General features: G+C 36.8%; 2 protein-coding genes across 4 annotated transcripts; one reads left to right on the top strand and one right to left on the bottom strand.

The window, feature by feature from the left end:
• Window positions 1–43: 43 nt before the first annotated feature.
• On the bottom strand, window positions 44–9,828 carry mat2al (methionine adenosyltransferase II, alpha-like). 3 transcript variants are annotated; one of them, XM_056235843.1, is made up of 9 exons: window positions 9,689–9,828; window positions 9,332–9,392; window positions 9,057–9,179; window positions 4,729–4,841; window positions 3,990–4,133; window positions 3,639–3,857; window positions 2,276–2,458; window positions 1,162–1,295; window positions 44–500 (listed from the first exon to the last, which is right to left on the bottom strand). In XM_056235843.1, exons 3-9 carry the CDS (start codon window positions 9,157–9,159, stop codon window positions 398–400), a joined length of 999 nt encoding a protein of 332 aa, XP_056091818.1. In that variant the 5' UTR covers window positions 9,160–9,179; window positions 9,332–9,392; window positions 9,689–9,828; the 3' UTR covers window positions 44–397. The 3 variants fall into 3 exon arrangements, with proteins under 3 accessions (XP_056091818.1, XP_056091815.1, XP_056091816.1); XM_056235840.1 differs by having other exon boundaries at window positions 9,332–9,409; window positions 9,689–9,826; XM_056235841.1 differs by lacking the exon at window positions 44–500 and having other exon boundaries at window positions 1,158–1,295; window positions 9,332–9,409; window positions 9,689–9,826.
• A 2,327-nt stretch (window positions 9,829–12,155) lies between these two features.
• On the top strand, window positions 12,156–15,164 carry si:ch73-234b20.5 (uncharacterized protein LOC449923 homolog). The gene is made up of 3 exons (XM_056235830.1): window positions 12,156–12,326; window positions 14,154–14,315; window positions 14,456–15,164. The coding sequence occupies exons 1-3, from the start codon at window positions 12,324–12,326 to the stop codon at window positions 14,597–14,599; spliced, it is 309 nt and encodes a 102-aa protein (XP_056091805.1). The 5' UTR covers window positions 12,156–12,323; the 3' UTR covers window positions 14,600–15,164.
• The last annotated feature ends 742 nt before the right edge of the window (window positions 15,165–15,906 follow it).

The raw sequence follows: 15,906 nt of genomic DNA, 5'->3' as shown, positions 1-15,906 counted from the left end.
TATATTTTGAATACTCTTTGAAATGAATAGACACTGGTGCTGGTAAACATGAAAGAAGTGTTTATTAATTGATAATTGATTTGATATACAGTAAAATAATAACTAATAATCAAGGTGCCATTAAAGGGGTTTTTACTCCTTCACAGTTATTATAAGATGCAGTAATATAAAAAAAAATCACATTTTCCACATAATTCATAAACTAACTGAATTCTATTAAATCATATAAATGATGCCCCGTTTTATTTTACTGTCTTGAATATGAAAACATGTCTTTATAAATCAAATAATTGATAAAGTCTTGATCACAGTGAAGCATTTGAAAGGTTCATTAGCACAAAAACGGTCAGAATCATTAACCATTGAAAGGAATGTGGAGACTTGTAGTTGTTGGACATCAGAAGACGAGTTTCTTGGGCTTTTCCCAAGGGAATCCGTCTCGTCCGAAGTGTCCATAGCAGGCAGTTTTCTGGTAGATGGGCTTCTTCAGATCGAGCTCCCTGTAACGGGGAATTATTTCACACACTGTCAAAATTTTAAAACACATTTTTCTTGACATCTTTTCCTTCCGTTCACACTGACACGGTGCTTTTGTCCAGTGAAAACCTTTTTTTGAAGACGTTCTCCAAAGTGGATGAATTTGAAATTGACATTTTTGCATTATAGTGTGGACTGTGAAAACAATGACGCATGTTTAGTCATGTGACGCATGCATACTGGACCCATAGATACACTATATAAGTATTGTGACACCTGACCATTACACCAACAGGGACTGTCAGGACATCACATTACATACATTGTATGTGAGGTCAGGCACTGATGTTGGATGAGAAGACCTGGCTCATCCAGTTCATCCCAAAGTGCTGGATGGGGTTGAGGTCAGGGCTCAGTTTATACACCTGTGGCAATGTGTCTGACTGAAACAGCTGAATTCAGGAATTAAGAGGTCTGTACCAATACTTTTGTTCATTTAGTGTGTATATTGTAATATGTCATGGCTTGTCTGCAATTCATTTTCAGTGTTGGTCAAAATAAATGTTACTTTGTACAATCTTCATATCACATTCCTGGAAAGATTATATTTTAGGCCAAACGTGGAGTTTTGTCATGTGATCTGGAATCAGTAAGTGACTAGAATGAGTACAAGTGTGCACTTACTTGACAATGACCCCTGGCCTCAGGTCGAAGTTTTTCTGAACGATCTCTAAAAGCTCGTCCTCGTCTCTCGCCGATGTGCCGTAATGAAAGACAGACACCGACAAAGGTTGACTAATACCAATCGCATACGAGATCTATAACAAAAAATACAATATTAACAATACAGTCTTGCATATAATTTCTTCATCATTTCAAAACATCAAAACAATTTAAAACAGGCGCCTCTTACGGCAAAAAACGCGTTCAGTGTGAAAAGTGTCTAAGGCTACTTATGGCTAAAGTAGTTCCAGCCAGGTCTTGACCGCATTACAGTTTAATATCACTTCGCCAAATGATTTTTACAGCCGACAACAGCAAAAGAGCTAAAACCCACAGCGACACTGCCCAAGCAAATAAATATAGTGAACAATAGGATAACAATGGCTAATTATTTCCATGTTTTCTGCCACAAAATGACGTTTTATTATGTACGTAAAGCACAAACTCTCTTTCTCACGCTCTAACGCATGTTTCAGCACCGCTCTGATGATTTTATCCGTAAAATAGTTTAGCAACTTAAAAGCTACATGACATTTCTCACTAGCGAGGAAATAACGGCGCAGTTCTTGAAGCTGATAAACTTACAGTTTCGCTATTAGTAGAGACGCTGCTGCCGAACACTGTTGAGACGCACCAGACTGAGGTAATTCTCTCTCTCTCTCTCTCTCTCTCTCTAATAACTGCATTTATTACTGCATTAGTCTGCTATCAATGGCTGAAGCTCTAAAATTACGTTTTGAGATTAGCAATGGAGGCGTAGGATGAGATGCGTAAGAAAGAAGTCCTTCACACAAGAGCGTTTTAAGCACAAACACCTGACAAATGTCTTGAAATACATCATCTGAACAATGTCTTGAGGTGTGGTAACTGTAGTATAAGTGGAATAATTGACTCCGGTCCGTTGAATTATTAGCAAATAATGCACACCCGAGGTGTAACGGCCACTCCAGATTAAAACCTTGGGTGTGCATCATTTTTCTAATAAGTCAACGGTCCCTCGTCAATTATTCCTTACATAATATCTATACCATATACACATACAGTGCATAATCCTGGTGCCAGACAGAAGTGTTACCTGAACCAGAACTCTCCGGCACAGTTTGGCCTTGACGAGTGATTTGGCCACCCAGCGGGCGGCGTACGCCCCCGATCGGTCCACTTTAGAGTAATCTTTCCCAGAGAAGGCTCCTCCGCCATGGCCTCCCCATCCTCCATAGGTGTCCACGATGATCTTTCTGCCGGTGAGACCAGCATCGCCCTGAAAACAGCAGCATGCACTCGTGAAAAACCAGTACACTATAGCATACATCTAAAATAGTACTTACACATCAAAATAAGTGTACAACAACAGATTATTAAAACATGATGATTTAAAATGTAACCCTCATCCTTCCTTTGGGTCATTCTGACCCGAAACTTTTTTTTTTTCTTTTCTTTATAAAAAAATGTAGTGTTCATCAGGACTTTTGACGCACTTGAACCACGAATACACACATTTTTTTTAAAGGATTCGAGGAGTTTTGTGGTTGAAATTTAAAAAAGTAACAAATCCTTTTCCCTCGCGGTTCAATTTGACTTAGGAAGGAATGGAATGCGAGGAATGCTTCGGAAAAACCTAAAAATGCTCAAAAATGCTAAAACTTTACCAAAAAAATATTTTATGTCTACATGTGTATCTGAATGCCATCTAGTGGCTAGAGTCATGAAATATCATGTTATATTATTATTTTCCCACAAGAGGTCGACAAAGACACCCAATGTAAGATATTTTGAGCTGAATTAAAAGGTTTATGCATGAAATTGTGAGTTATTTTGAATTTAAGTTGAAAGAATGTGAGGAATGTGCTTCTAAAGTACTATTTATTTATTATTTATTGATCAAATCTAGTAATTTAAAGGTAAATCAAATAAAAAGAAATATCCAAAAAAAATTGCATTCAAAATTTGAAAAAATACTATCAAAATGAAATAAAATAAGTATTTCTGGACATAAAAAAAAATTAAGTATAATTTTAGGGCTTCGGGTCATTTTGACCCGCGAGGGAAAGTTGTGTTACAAAGTTTGAAATTACTGAAAAAAGCACTTTTTAAAAGTATGCTAAGAAACAGCAATGAAAGTGTGCTCTCTTTCAGTGCACTTAATTTTATTTGATTAATATTACATTATCTGCAGGCAGATTTAAAAGAATATATACTTAAAAAAATTTAAGTACACTACAATTGCACATTTATTACACTTAAGATCACTTCTAGTACACAAGCAGGATGATTGGCTGTCAATGTTTTTACTCCAGCAATGTGTCGTTTTGGTTACAGCTGCGGTGTGTATTTCACTGTTCTCATACAATAAGAACGATTATTGAAGCTTTATAGTTATTGTTATATCTCTAGGCCTCATTTCTGACCCCTGCTTTAGCAAACATCCCTAGTGTGCTTACTTGAGGACCACCTGAGAGGAACTTCCCGCTGGGCAGCAGGTGGTAAATTGTCTTGTCGTCCAGATATTTGGCAGGGACGACCGTCTTTACAACTTTCTCCATCAGGTTGAGCCGAATATCGTCCAGCGTGATGTCGGGACTGTGCTGAACTGAGATGACCAGCGTGTGCACCCGAACAGGCTCCATGGCACCCATGTTGTCCCGGTACTCCACAGTCACCTGCACTCGTTAATCATTGAACCCATCAGCATTATCGGCTGTGTTCGGACTATTAGTTTACAGAGATAACCGCGCGCGGGATATTAGTTGTTTACTTCCTTAAACCCCTATCATTGCAGAGCGACCTTTCACCTGTGTCTTTGAGTCTGGGCGGATCCAAGGACAAACTCCGGTCTTTGAAAGCTCCTTCATCTTGGCGTTGAGTTTGTGGGCTAGTAGGACGGTGAGCGGCATACACTCCTCTGTTTCATCAGTGGCGTAGCCAAACATTAAACCCTGGGGAGGAATCACACAACATTCATTAGTGCATTTTCATTTTCAAGATACAATTCACATGTTTTATCTAAAAAAAAAAAATCTAACATTTATTTATAGTATTTTTATATTATTTTCATTTAATTTTTTATATTACAAGCCCTGAGTATATCCATAAAAAATTGGGGGACACATATTTATGCGTTATGCAATTTACCATTATGCTATTCCCTTATTTTTGTATTATATTAATTTAAAAAAAATTTTTTTTATTATTATTACAAGATTATTACTATTTTTTTTTAATTATATTATTTTATGATTTGTTTCATAATAGTATAATAATTAGAATTAGAATAAAATAAAATAATTTGGGATCCATTTATACTTTAGACTTTATATACTACTAGTGTTCTTTATGCATTCGTGATTTTAGGTTGAAAATGCAGTCACGGATATTGTTGTGTTTATTCTTCTTCTTTCCAAAAAAGACAAAAAAATTATGATTATATCTATAAAAAATTGGGGGGCAAATATTTATGCTTTATGCAATTTAGCATAATGCAATTTCCCTGCCTAGAGTCACAGGACCCTTCTGTGATGTCTCAGATCTGACCTGATCGCCAGCGCCGATGTCCTCCGTGTCTCTGCCTTCAAACACACAGTCACTGATCTCAGCGCACTGAGGCTGCAGGGCCACCAGCACGTTACACGTCTTGTAGTCAAAACCTGGAGAGATCACATGATAATCAGATTATACTTAATCCACGGAGCCCCTCAAGGGACATGAGGATGGAAAAATCTGTTTTTCTGTTGACGTCATTTCCACTGAAACAGGAAGACAGGGCGGGGCATATCGAACAGCTCCTCCCCTTTTTTTAAATAGCCAATAGTGTTTGGTTTATATCAGAGCGTTGAGCTCAGTAAAGCTTCAGTTTCCTCCTAATCTCCAACCATTTCTCCTCCTGATCTCCTCTATATCACTTTAAAATACAGCATTCAGTGCAGAATTTAAATGGGTCTGATATGTTTTCTGTTCTGTGTGACTCTCATATGATCCGCTCTGTGTGTCGTGTCTCTGGACTGGAGCTGCGGCGGTTCACATGACACTAACATGAAACCAGACTTCATTCGCCTCGATGGAGAACATATTTACACTGTCTCAATCACTCCCTATCCCCTATGTGGGCAATTCTTAGACTATGGGCACTTTCATGTCCTTTGATCATATTTTATAAAAAAACATTTAATTTTGAAAAATTCACACTTTCATAGTTAACTTTACAATGAAAGTACTTTAGAAACTTTTTACCGGTAGTCTACGATGATTTTTTCACCTTTTTAAATATCATTATAGATGCAAATATTGCTGTTTTGTGCTTGTCCCACACCCAGACTTCTGATCTTCAATAATGAAAAAGAAGTGTAAAAAAATTATTTATCTATTTTTTTTTAATATGACTGTATAAAGTATCAGTAAAATAATCAAAACATAATTGTGGTATTTAAGGTCAGACAACTATTAATGTGATTTTATATACAAAATGTAGTTGTCCCACAGTATTGCTGTCATTTCCACCACAACGATATAATGTCCCTTTTAAAAGGCTTTTTTGAAAGATTGTTTCGGTAGTTTCTATGGAGATGAACAATGACATCACAGCACATGTCTGACATGGAGGAGACTTTTAATTTATTCACCAACTTGGAGAAGAAAACTCAAGGTAAATATTGCTTGAAATGAAAATATTTGTATTGTATGTCATTTCCAAACAGTGCCGATCCTGACCTCCCTGGGGCCCTAAGCTAAATTCTGCTAAGGGGCCCTCTACCTGACCCGTGATGTCTGAGCTATGTAAACCATTTGCCATTGCCACAGTCACACCTGACACTTCAGTTCTCCCAATACAATCCTCCCTCCTTTAAACCAAACAGTCAAAGAATAAGTACAATAATATAGAACAGAATGATATTTATTGAATAGAGTATTTTCTATAGAATATTAAGATAACAAGTGAATATTGTGTTGCAGATATCAATAATCCCTGTGAGTGATGACATCATTGAAATCAAGAATTAACTTTTGTACAAGTGAACATGTAATTCCTGATATCAGAAATAGACATTGGTAGATAAAAATGTAACTAAGGGGCCCTACTAGTAAAAAATAATCAAGAATTCACATTGCAAATAGTAAAAAAAAAAAATGAATTCTTGATATAAAAAATGCATAAACTGTGAATGAATAAAAGCTAAAATGGCTTGCCATATGTTAAAGGTTTGTTTTAGTATGCATGTTGAAGCAATTCTTGATTTATGGTTATTATTTACTGAGGGATGTGCATCCATATTGACCAGTATGTCCAGCTAATCAACATTTTAAATTCAATATAGCCTATAAATCAATAGTCAATCAATGTCAAATTGTCAATACATTGCTTTCCATCTTGCATAAGCAGTTGTTTAGAGTTTTTAACTACACATTGACTGAGACTAGATAATCAGTGTCTTGTTTTAAAAGTATGTATAATGTGTAATTTGATGAGGAGTGTCATCATTCAGGCCCAAATATTGTAGGCTACAGTATGTCTGGTCTCTCTCCACATATATTTCTGCTTGAAAAATGCGCGTTTCATTTCGTGCACGCGCATATGAACGTATGATAACACACGCGACGCGGTTATCTTTTCCGAGCCGTTGCACTTTAAAAAACACAATAGAAATGCACATAAACTTAACTTTACTTTGCTGACATCAAACTTGGAGAGGAGAGAACACAAGTTTACCTGATTGTTGTTTCCGCAATTCACTCATGTTTTTCCCCCCTCTTTTTGTGACCAGAAGGATAGTTTCGCTTCATTTTGTCATTGATGTTGTAAACATTAATTGACGCGCTATGACACGAGGGGGAGGCGGGGCCTTGAGTAATTTGCGGGGCCCTACGCAGCTTGCGTAGTGAGCGTATAGGGCGGATCGGCTCTGTTTCCAAACATGGCGTAAGATCAATTGAGTTTGTAAATAAATAGATTTTTTAACATAAATAGATGTATTTTGCGTGCTTGCAATGCTAGCTACCAATTCATAGCTAATCTGTAATACTAGCTTGGATTTTTTTCCAAAATACTGCAGGATTGTCATTTCCACCACCGTCATTTCCAACACATTCCTTCTTGGGTGGAAATGACAAAGGTGAGGTGGAAATGACATTTATGCTTACAAGGTGCAATTCATAGATTGTGGGGCTACATATGTATATTTTATTTATTGAAATGTACAATGCTAATGTATTTATTCAAATATATATTTGTTGAAATGCCTTTTCATCTATTTTTAAGATGCCGCGGAAGTCAACTGCAGAAAGGTCTCAGTCCTATACCAAAACAGAACCAAACAAACTAATGACTAATGAGATTAATGATTTGTTAAATGGAATGGTCTGTTTCAGAAAGTTTCAAATAAAAGTCTTCTGTTTTTCTACATGGACGTCCATTCATTGTCATTTCCACAACAACCAGTCATTTCCACCCCCTCATAACTTTTTAAAAAATATATACAAAATTCTAATCACTCATTAAAAACTTCAGCATAGTTTATGGGATAATGGTCCACTTAATGTAATAACAGTAGTAGTTATTTTTTTTAAATGTATCTAACCAATCCAATATTATATTTCAAGTTGTGGTGGATGTAAGCTTTGTGTTTGGGCTTCATGACAATTAATTTACTTAATCCACAAATCTATGGTAATTGCAATATAGGTATAAACTGGTAATACTATGTGTGAAAGTGGTCTTACACTGTTAAGAAATCATCTATATCATAATATTTTAAAATAATAATCAAATATTTACATGTGATGGAAATTACATTTGTTCAGTGCGGATCGGAAAATATGTCAAAAAACACCAATTTGTCTTATAATGTAAGTGCGTTCGCTTATGGATCATTAAACTAGACTAGTTATATTTAACTGTTAGACTGTAACAATTTTGATTTGAACACTTTTTTCCCCCTCAAGTTCGCAAGGCCAAAAGTGCCTGTAGTTGAAGAACCACCCATGTAGTGCACTATCTGCCATTCACCATGGAGAAAATAGTAAATGTGTGAACAACAAGTGACCGATTTCAGCTGCAGCTTCAGCGTCTTTTTATAATGTAGGGGGCGGAGCTTCAGATGCTAGAGAGCATTTGATTGGACAGAAAATCTGATGAGAAGCTGAAGTGCAGAGTGATGTCATCAAAATCATTGATCCATATTTGCGGATGTGAGACTGTACGTTTTGAATGCTTATATCTTCTAAATGTGAATTGTGTCTTTGTTTTGGAGCACACTAGCTTATAGATAACAGCAAGACTAGCATATTCATAGTAAAAGCCAAAAAACTTCGATTTTGATTTCATGGGGACTTTAAATAAATATGGCGATTCAAAAATATTAAGCAGCACAACTGTTGTCAACATCGATAATAATCAGAAATGTCTCTGAAGCAGTATATTAGAATGATTTATGAAGGATCATGTGATATTAAAGTCACCTTGAAATCAAAATGAACATTTATGGAATACTGCACTATTTATTTAAAAATAAATAAAAAAATATTCATATTCCTCATAATCTTGAATCAGAATAACTTCCCCTCCCTCTTGCATTTCTTCTCTTCTCTGATGATGAGGGCAGGGCAATAACCTGTCACTCACATGAGATCCACCAATAGCAAACCACAACCATCCAATCAATTCCCCACAGACAAAATCAAGCCCCGCCCACATTTGTTCTTCTTCCAGAAGCCGTTTTGTCACAACAAGAGGAAAAAAAACAGCACCTTCCACTTCATGCTGACTTTAAAGATTGGAGAAATGGCTGCTGACTTTTGTAATTGTAATAATACTTCACAATATTACTCTTTATATGTGTATATAGGTGTGTGTTTGTGTGTGCAGATACCCTTTGATGAGTCGTCATATCCGATACTCTTGACAGTGTCTCTAACCACTTTCTGAAGATCCACCACAGCCTTGGAAGTCACTTCACCACACAGGAGGATCATGCCCGTCTTGGACACACATTCTGATACAGAAATTGGACAAGACTTTATGTAGAGATGCCATAAAAGGGAATGGGAATGTCTATTACACCATTAAAGTGTCTCAAACCAAGCATTTGTTAGTCCACATTTTTGGTTAGTGATGATGATGTGAAAAGTGATGAATGATCATTACCACAGGCCACTTTAGAGTCCGGGTCCTGTGTCAGGTAAGCGTCCAGAACAGCATCACTAATCTGATCACACATTTTATCTGTCAGTAACAAACACAGGAGGTCAGCTTCATTATATGCCAATTATTTATTGATCATTAACATTTTCTCAAAATTACGACTGTTTATTATGACTAGTAACGGGACATGTGCAGACATGTTGCGTTAACTTGCGTATTTCGATTCTGCGCATTAAAACCAATATATTGCATTAATACAACAACATTATAATGTAATGCAACAGTATAATAAATGTAATGTTCACTGACGGTAATATCTGCGCATGTCAGCATACATAAATGAAGATGTTTCATATTTACCCGAATGCCCTTCTCCAACAGACTCAGATGTGAAAAGGAAAGTTTTTCCTGATTTCTTACTACCAAAGGGATTCATGGTGAATGTAGACTGAACAAAACTCCAGCTTTGATTTGATTCCACGGCCAGTCGACTGTACTTGAGTTTTGTCTGAAGTATGAAGAACTTTAATGGGCGTGGCTTTAGAGTTCGCTTTTACTTCAGCCAATCACAAGCGACCTCTGGCAGAAATATAGACGACCATAAAACGTTCTATAATAAAAGCGTCCTTATGCCAAATGATAACCGATCTGATTAGTTTTAAGTGGGAACTTAGTGCTGACTTGATGCAGTTCTTAAAGCGACCGGTAGAGGAAGCAAAATAGTGATTCTCCACTGAAGTCCACTCATTCGTAGACCATTCAAGCGGTTAGTGCCCTTTGTAGTGAACAGTCACTAAATGGGATGGGTGTTAGCAGGCCTGACATTATCTCTGGTATATAATGGTCAGGTTATATGATAAATGTTTGTACATCAATAACTGTCATATTTGTAACTCTTCATAGTGTGATAGCGGTTTGTCACACTTTGCCTGTTTCTTTTCTCAGCGCTGATCAGATTAGACCAATCACAGTCGTTTGAGAATAATAACAGGATATGGATTTATTTGATCATTTCTGGAGCATATTTCTATTTGTATGTCATACCAATCATTTTAATTCAGATATTTAAGAGTTAATTTCAGCTTTTAGTCAATAAATGTCTAAATAAGACCGATAAGGTCCTTAAGTTTAGACTGCGTCCTAATGGAGGATTCGGTTTATGAGCCTCAGCGCGCGCCGTCGAGGGAGAGGAAATCATCACTCGCGCTTAAGGAAAAAATATTGCAAAGATAAGCAACATTAATGTATAACCACTGCCATACACGCATAAAAAGCGTCTGCGTGGCAGCTGAAAAAAAGGTGATGAATCCCCTCATTCATATCCGATTATGTTTTGTGCACCTGACGTTTGACAACATACATCATTTGTATAATCTAACATTACTACAGTAATAATAATATTTGTCCAACAAATCCTAAAGTTTGTCCACTAATTGTCAAACTAAACAATATTGTAATGCCAGAGTTGGGAGAGTTTCAAAATATAGGCCCTTATTCTGTTACTGCTACAAATTACTTCATAAAGTATTCAGTAGCCTAATCTAATCCAAGCACCTCAAAATGAAAGTAATGTAATCTGATTACTATTTTTCGATTCCTCATAGGTCACATATGCAAATAAAGTCAAGTAAAAAGCAAGAATAAAATACTTTATTTGGTATGGATCTGATGCTAAATAAAAAAAAAACATTTAAGAAATGCCATGTAATTGTAACTATGCTGCAACTAAATGCTCTGCTAATAATGTGAAACTAGAATTTTTACACAACAGAAATGTTTCTGCAACAGAAAAATGCAGAATACAAATTGGCATTTTTTTATAACAAATTCAATGTCACAAAAACATATCTGACCACTTATTTTACAGTGTCTTTCCTTTCTGTAACCATACGGTCTTCTTGATAGAAAACACAGCTGGCCAAAATTATAATATTTAACAATGAAGCCAAGTCATCTGCTGAGGTTAAAGTCCCAGAGCTTATGAATCTATCAACAACTGAAGCTGCTTATGATACATTAAACCCAAAGTACTCACAGTTACTGTTACCAAATACAAATCAGGAATATGCAGCCTCTTATTTTGCTTATTGTATTAGTGTATTACTATAGTGGGTCCAGCCCTATAATAAGCAGGCTTTCTTACATGTCTAGAGGACAGAAACTAGTGATTGAATGTAAGGGAACACATACATTGCTCTGGTGCCGAACACCTCAGATGTAACTTTGGGGGGGGGGGGGGGGGTATTTCTGTTCAATAATATATTTTTTAAGGAAATTTTATGATAATAATTATCCATTTTATCCATTTATTTCCTTAAAATACCTATAATAATACATTATTATTAATATTTTAAATTATTTCTCAATTATTTTTCAATTAACCCCTTCATTGCTGTGTGCTTTTTTTCTTTCTTTCTTTGTGTGACTGTGAGTGTGACTGTTTTTTAGGACCATTTTTGAATCATATTTTAAAAATGTGTCAGTCTAAAGTGGCCGAAGTTAAGAAACACAGTGATGATGATGATGATGATGATGATGGGCTAGGTGGACCATAAGATATTTTAAAACATACAAATGTATTTGTACAAATGATACTTACTTCCCAAAAGCAGCCATAGCAAACTCTGCACTACTGTAGTAACCAGACCTGATGGAAAGCTGCAGCCCAGAGGCTCGGCAGCAGAGGGTGGGCGGGGCCAGTGTGGCGAGGGGGAGGGGCCAGTGCAGTGTGGGCGTGGCCGTCGTGCGTAGGGGGGGCAGCAGGAAGTGTCATGCTGGTTAATGTACAATCTGTCTGGGAGGGGAAGCTCTGTTTGCAAATGAGTTCAGCAATGTTTCATCCTGTTCTTTTGTACTTGTGTTGTAGCTCACGAGACTGAGAAGTTCCCTCCAGAAGTCGTACCCTGTAAGCTATGATTGCGAGCTTAGCCTGAACTGTTGAAAACCCTCAGCAGTGACAGTTGAACGTTTGAGGAAGTTTCACAGAAGCACCAGAATGGTAAGCGCACTGGAAAGCCTCGGCTGTTTGTTAGTTAAATGTTTATTTAAATGGTTATTTGTTCAAGGGTTTGACGGACCTGTTGAGACGATGCGTGTGTGTGTTCAAAGGAACATATAAACAAGTATGACATCAAAGATAATGAACACATGAAGATGAATACTGAGTGTTTTATAGTTGACAGAATATGACGACGTTGTCATTATGTGACGACTGACTTCATCCAGATCTTTGGACTGAATTCAGTTGCGAGTCAGGAAGTCTATGGCGAAGGAAATCATACATGAAACAAAAAAACAAAAAATCCTACATGAAACAATAATGATATTCGGTCTAATTCAGAATATTATTACTTTCTTTTAACCACAGCACAGTACTACGTTGGCTGATGTTTATCAAAATAATCATTTTGTTTTAAACAAGCTCTTTACTACACTACTTGAACTTGATGAAATGACTGTTTCAAGAGATTGATCATCTATCAAATTATTCATGTGTGTCTGTCTCTTTCTTTCAAAGGTTTCAAACAATCTGTCAAACCAACAAATCCAACCGCTTTACTTTTCTGGTTAAAAATGCACTAATATCTGAACCAGGTCATCTTTCAAAACTCATAACTCACTTTTTGTTTTAAAAACTCCTATTGATTTGAATGCTGTAATTGGTGAAACTGCTCAGAATCACTGTTGCTTTGCTCTAAATGTTCAGTTTTCTGGAAACTGGCAAACAATGTTATGTTTAGATAATTGCCATGATGGACCATGAACCAACTGGATGACATCATCATCATTATTTATCATACACTGTTTCTATGGTCAAATGTTTCCAGATCATTGACATTGTTTTGACCGTTTTTATAGCCTGGGAAAACTTCCGGCAAATTTAGATTTGCTCTGAAAGTTAGTCTGGCAAAGAGCTCATTCAAGCCCATTTCCAATCCGTCGAAATCAAGGCACCAATCAGAAGCGTTGGGGCGGGCTTTACACGATGACGACAGCGCTGGGATTTTGAAGCAGATTTTGTAGCCTACATTACAGAGATGGATGCCGCCGTCGAACATCACTCGTTCCAATCAGCTATCGCGTCTGTTTTAAGCCATTTGAACGTTTCCTTTTTGTTAAAAACCGAGCAAAGAACAACACTCAGAGATGTTTCTCCGCCGCTCTGCATACGTCATCTCCTTCATCGCTCTGATTGGGTTTAGGTCTATCCGCGACGTCCGTTGGTGACGCCCCTCTGGAAATGATTTGTCTATGACGCTTTGCCAGACCATAACTCGTTACAACTTTAACCAGGCTACCGTTTTTATATATATATTGCTTTGCTTATTGTTGAGTCTCTGTGTCTGTAGAATTTCCTCCACTAGTCCGTTAACAGTGATGCTTTTACACAGTTCATGATAAATTTAAAGCTATGAACGATCTGAAAGAGATGACCGTGTTTTGTGTCGTTTGCTAAATTGACGTCTGAAATTAGGTTTACCAGAATATTATGATCCCTTAATGCCAAAACGGTTCTATATAAGGAGAAACGTCTTCAATAATTGTGTTATACTTCCATATTCAACAGGTTATTTCAATTTTTCTAGTGATAAAGTATGTTTACATGCTGTTTAAGTCATACAATTGTATACAAATTAAAAGTGAATTAAAACACAATGAATTAAACGATGGGACCCCCTGAAAGGTTCTGCATATGGAGCCCTCTCTCAACATCCGGGGCAGTTCCGGCCCAGGCCCGGGTTCATGCCTGACCCTGTTGTGCACTCGAGAGTATCGTCATGTTTGGCCCAGCGGTTTACTTTGTGTTTTTCTCTTTATAATGTAGGCCGACTACAACACCGAACCACCAGCGCCTAGCAAATTCAATCAAGTTCAGGAGCAAGTCAACGATGTTAAAGTGATTCTCAAAGACAACATCAACAAAGTTCTGGAGAGAGGAGAGCGGTTAGATGACCTGATCGGGAAAACAGACGATCTACAAGCTACGGTAAAGCCTTGAAATCATCCCAATACATACATGTCTTATAATGGTGATCTTTTAATAAGAACATAAGTGAATTAATTATGATGTTAGTTGATCAGAACAGTCATAAAACATTTTGCTGTTGCTGATGTTGTCTTGCCCAGGCCGACTCATTTCAAAAGACGTCCACGCGTGTTGCCAGGAAGATGTGGTGGAGAAACACCAAGATGATGATTATAATCGGTGTGGTAGTGCTTGCCATCATCGTGTTAATCATTTTGTTTGCAACAGGTGTGATTCCCACATAAACACAAGCCGTTTCATTGTTAAAAATGATGCATTTCAATAATTTGTATTTTTCAGGCACACATTAATTCAACTTGTTCCTATAAACTGGATATGTAACTACCGTATGTAACTACATGGATTTATGTTTATATGAATTGCTATTTTTGTGATAATGACATTTCCCATTATATTCCATTTAAATCTGGGACAAACGGGCTTCAATACACATGCATTGTTTTTTAGGGTATTGTAATAATGTTATAGGACGAAATACAAACTGGAAAATGTTTTTAGATTTACTTTGAGACTCACCACTGTGCTTGACATGTTCATCCAAAGACATTTCAAATCTTCAGTATGGCTTAAATGCTGTAAACTTAAGCTTGTTATATGACTTCTGCATGCTTTAACAACTGTGAAATCACCATGTACTCACGACACTGATTTTATACCTAGACGAGTACATGTTCTGGACTGAGTTTAGGTTGGAGGGTTTTTAAGTTTAAACTCAAACCCTTACGATGTATCAGTCGGTGTCTTTGTCAAGAGGACGTATAACCTATATAGATATCAGGTGCGTCCCAATTGGCGTACTTATGCACTATTCCATTGAATATCCTGATTAGTGTGTTCACACTGACAATTCCAAATAGAACGTGTTAAAAATCAAGTGTGGAATGTTTGGCACGGCTGTAATGATGTGGAGGGGGAGGGGCTATCAGACTATGATTGACAGGTGACAAAATAACCTTATAAATGTCATACAGTACACAGTGCATAAGTACATAGTGCATCATTTGGGACAAAACTAATGTGTTCTATATAGGAAATACTGATTGACATGAACTTGTATTGTAAAAAAAACATTAGATGACAGAATGAACTATTGAAAGGAACAGTTCACCCAAAAGTTAAATTACTTTCATCCTGGAAACAATATAATAGAGATTTATATTTTCAATTTACTGTTAAACTCCAAAGACGAGCACCATAAAAGTATGGTCTACATTACTCGTGTGCCTTTTTGGAATAACACACGAGTCACACGGACACTTTTATGACGCTGCTTTGTGATTTTAGAGCTGGACTCCAGCACCTTTCACTTTTATGACGCTGAAAACAGCAGCAAGGATTCGGCTCTTGAGAAAAACACACGGGTTTGAAGTGACAACGGCAAATAAATGATGACAATCTTCATTCTTGGGTGAACTATTACTTTAATCTCTAAAGAAATAACAGGCTTCAGGTTCATACACTTTATTTCATTGCATTTCTCAACGGTTTACATGACTCTGTAGCAAAATACTGCAATATGAAATGAATGTTA

The sequence above is a fragment of the Rhinichthys klamathensis genome, unplaced genomic scaffold (assembly GCF_029890125.1).
Source record: "Rhinichthys klamathensis goyatoka isolate OS25496 unplaced genomic scaffold, OSU_Roscu_1.1 h1tg000431l_1, whole genome shotgun sequence".
In the NCBI taxonomy this organism is placed as follows: domain Eukaryota; kingdom Metazoa; phylum Chordata; class Actinopteri; order Cypriniformes; family Leuciscidae; genus Rhinichthys; species Rhinichthys klamathensis.
Note: the sequence above shows the minus strand (reverse complement) of the source record. Positions and strands in the feature narration are given on the sequence as shown.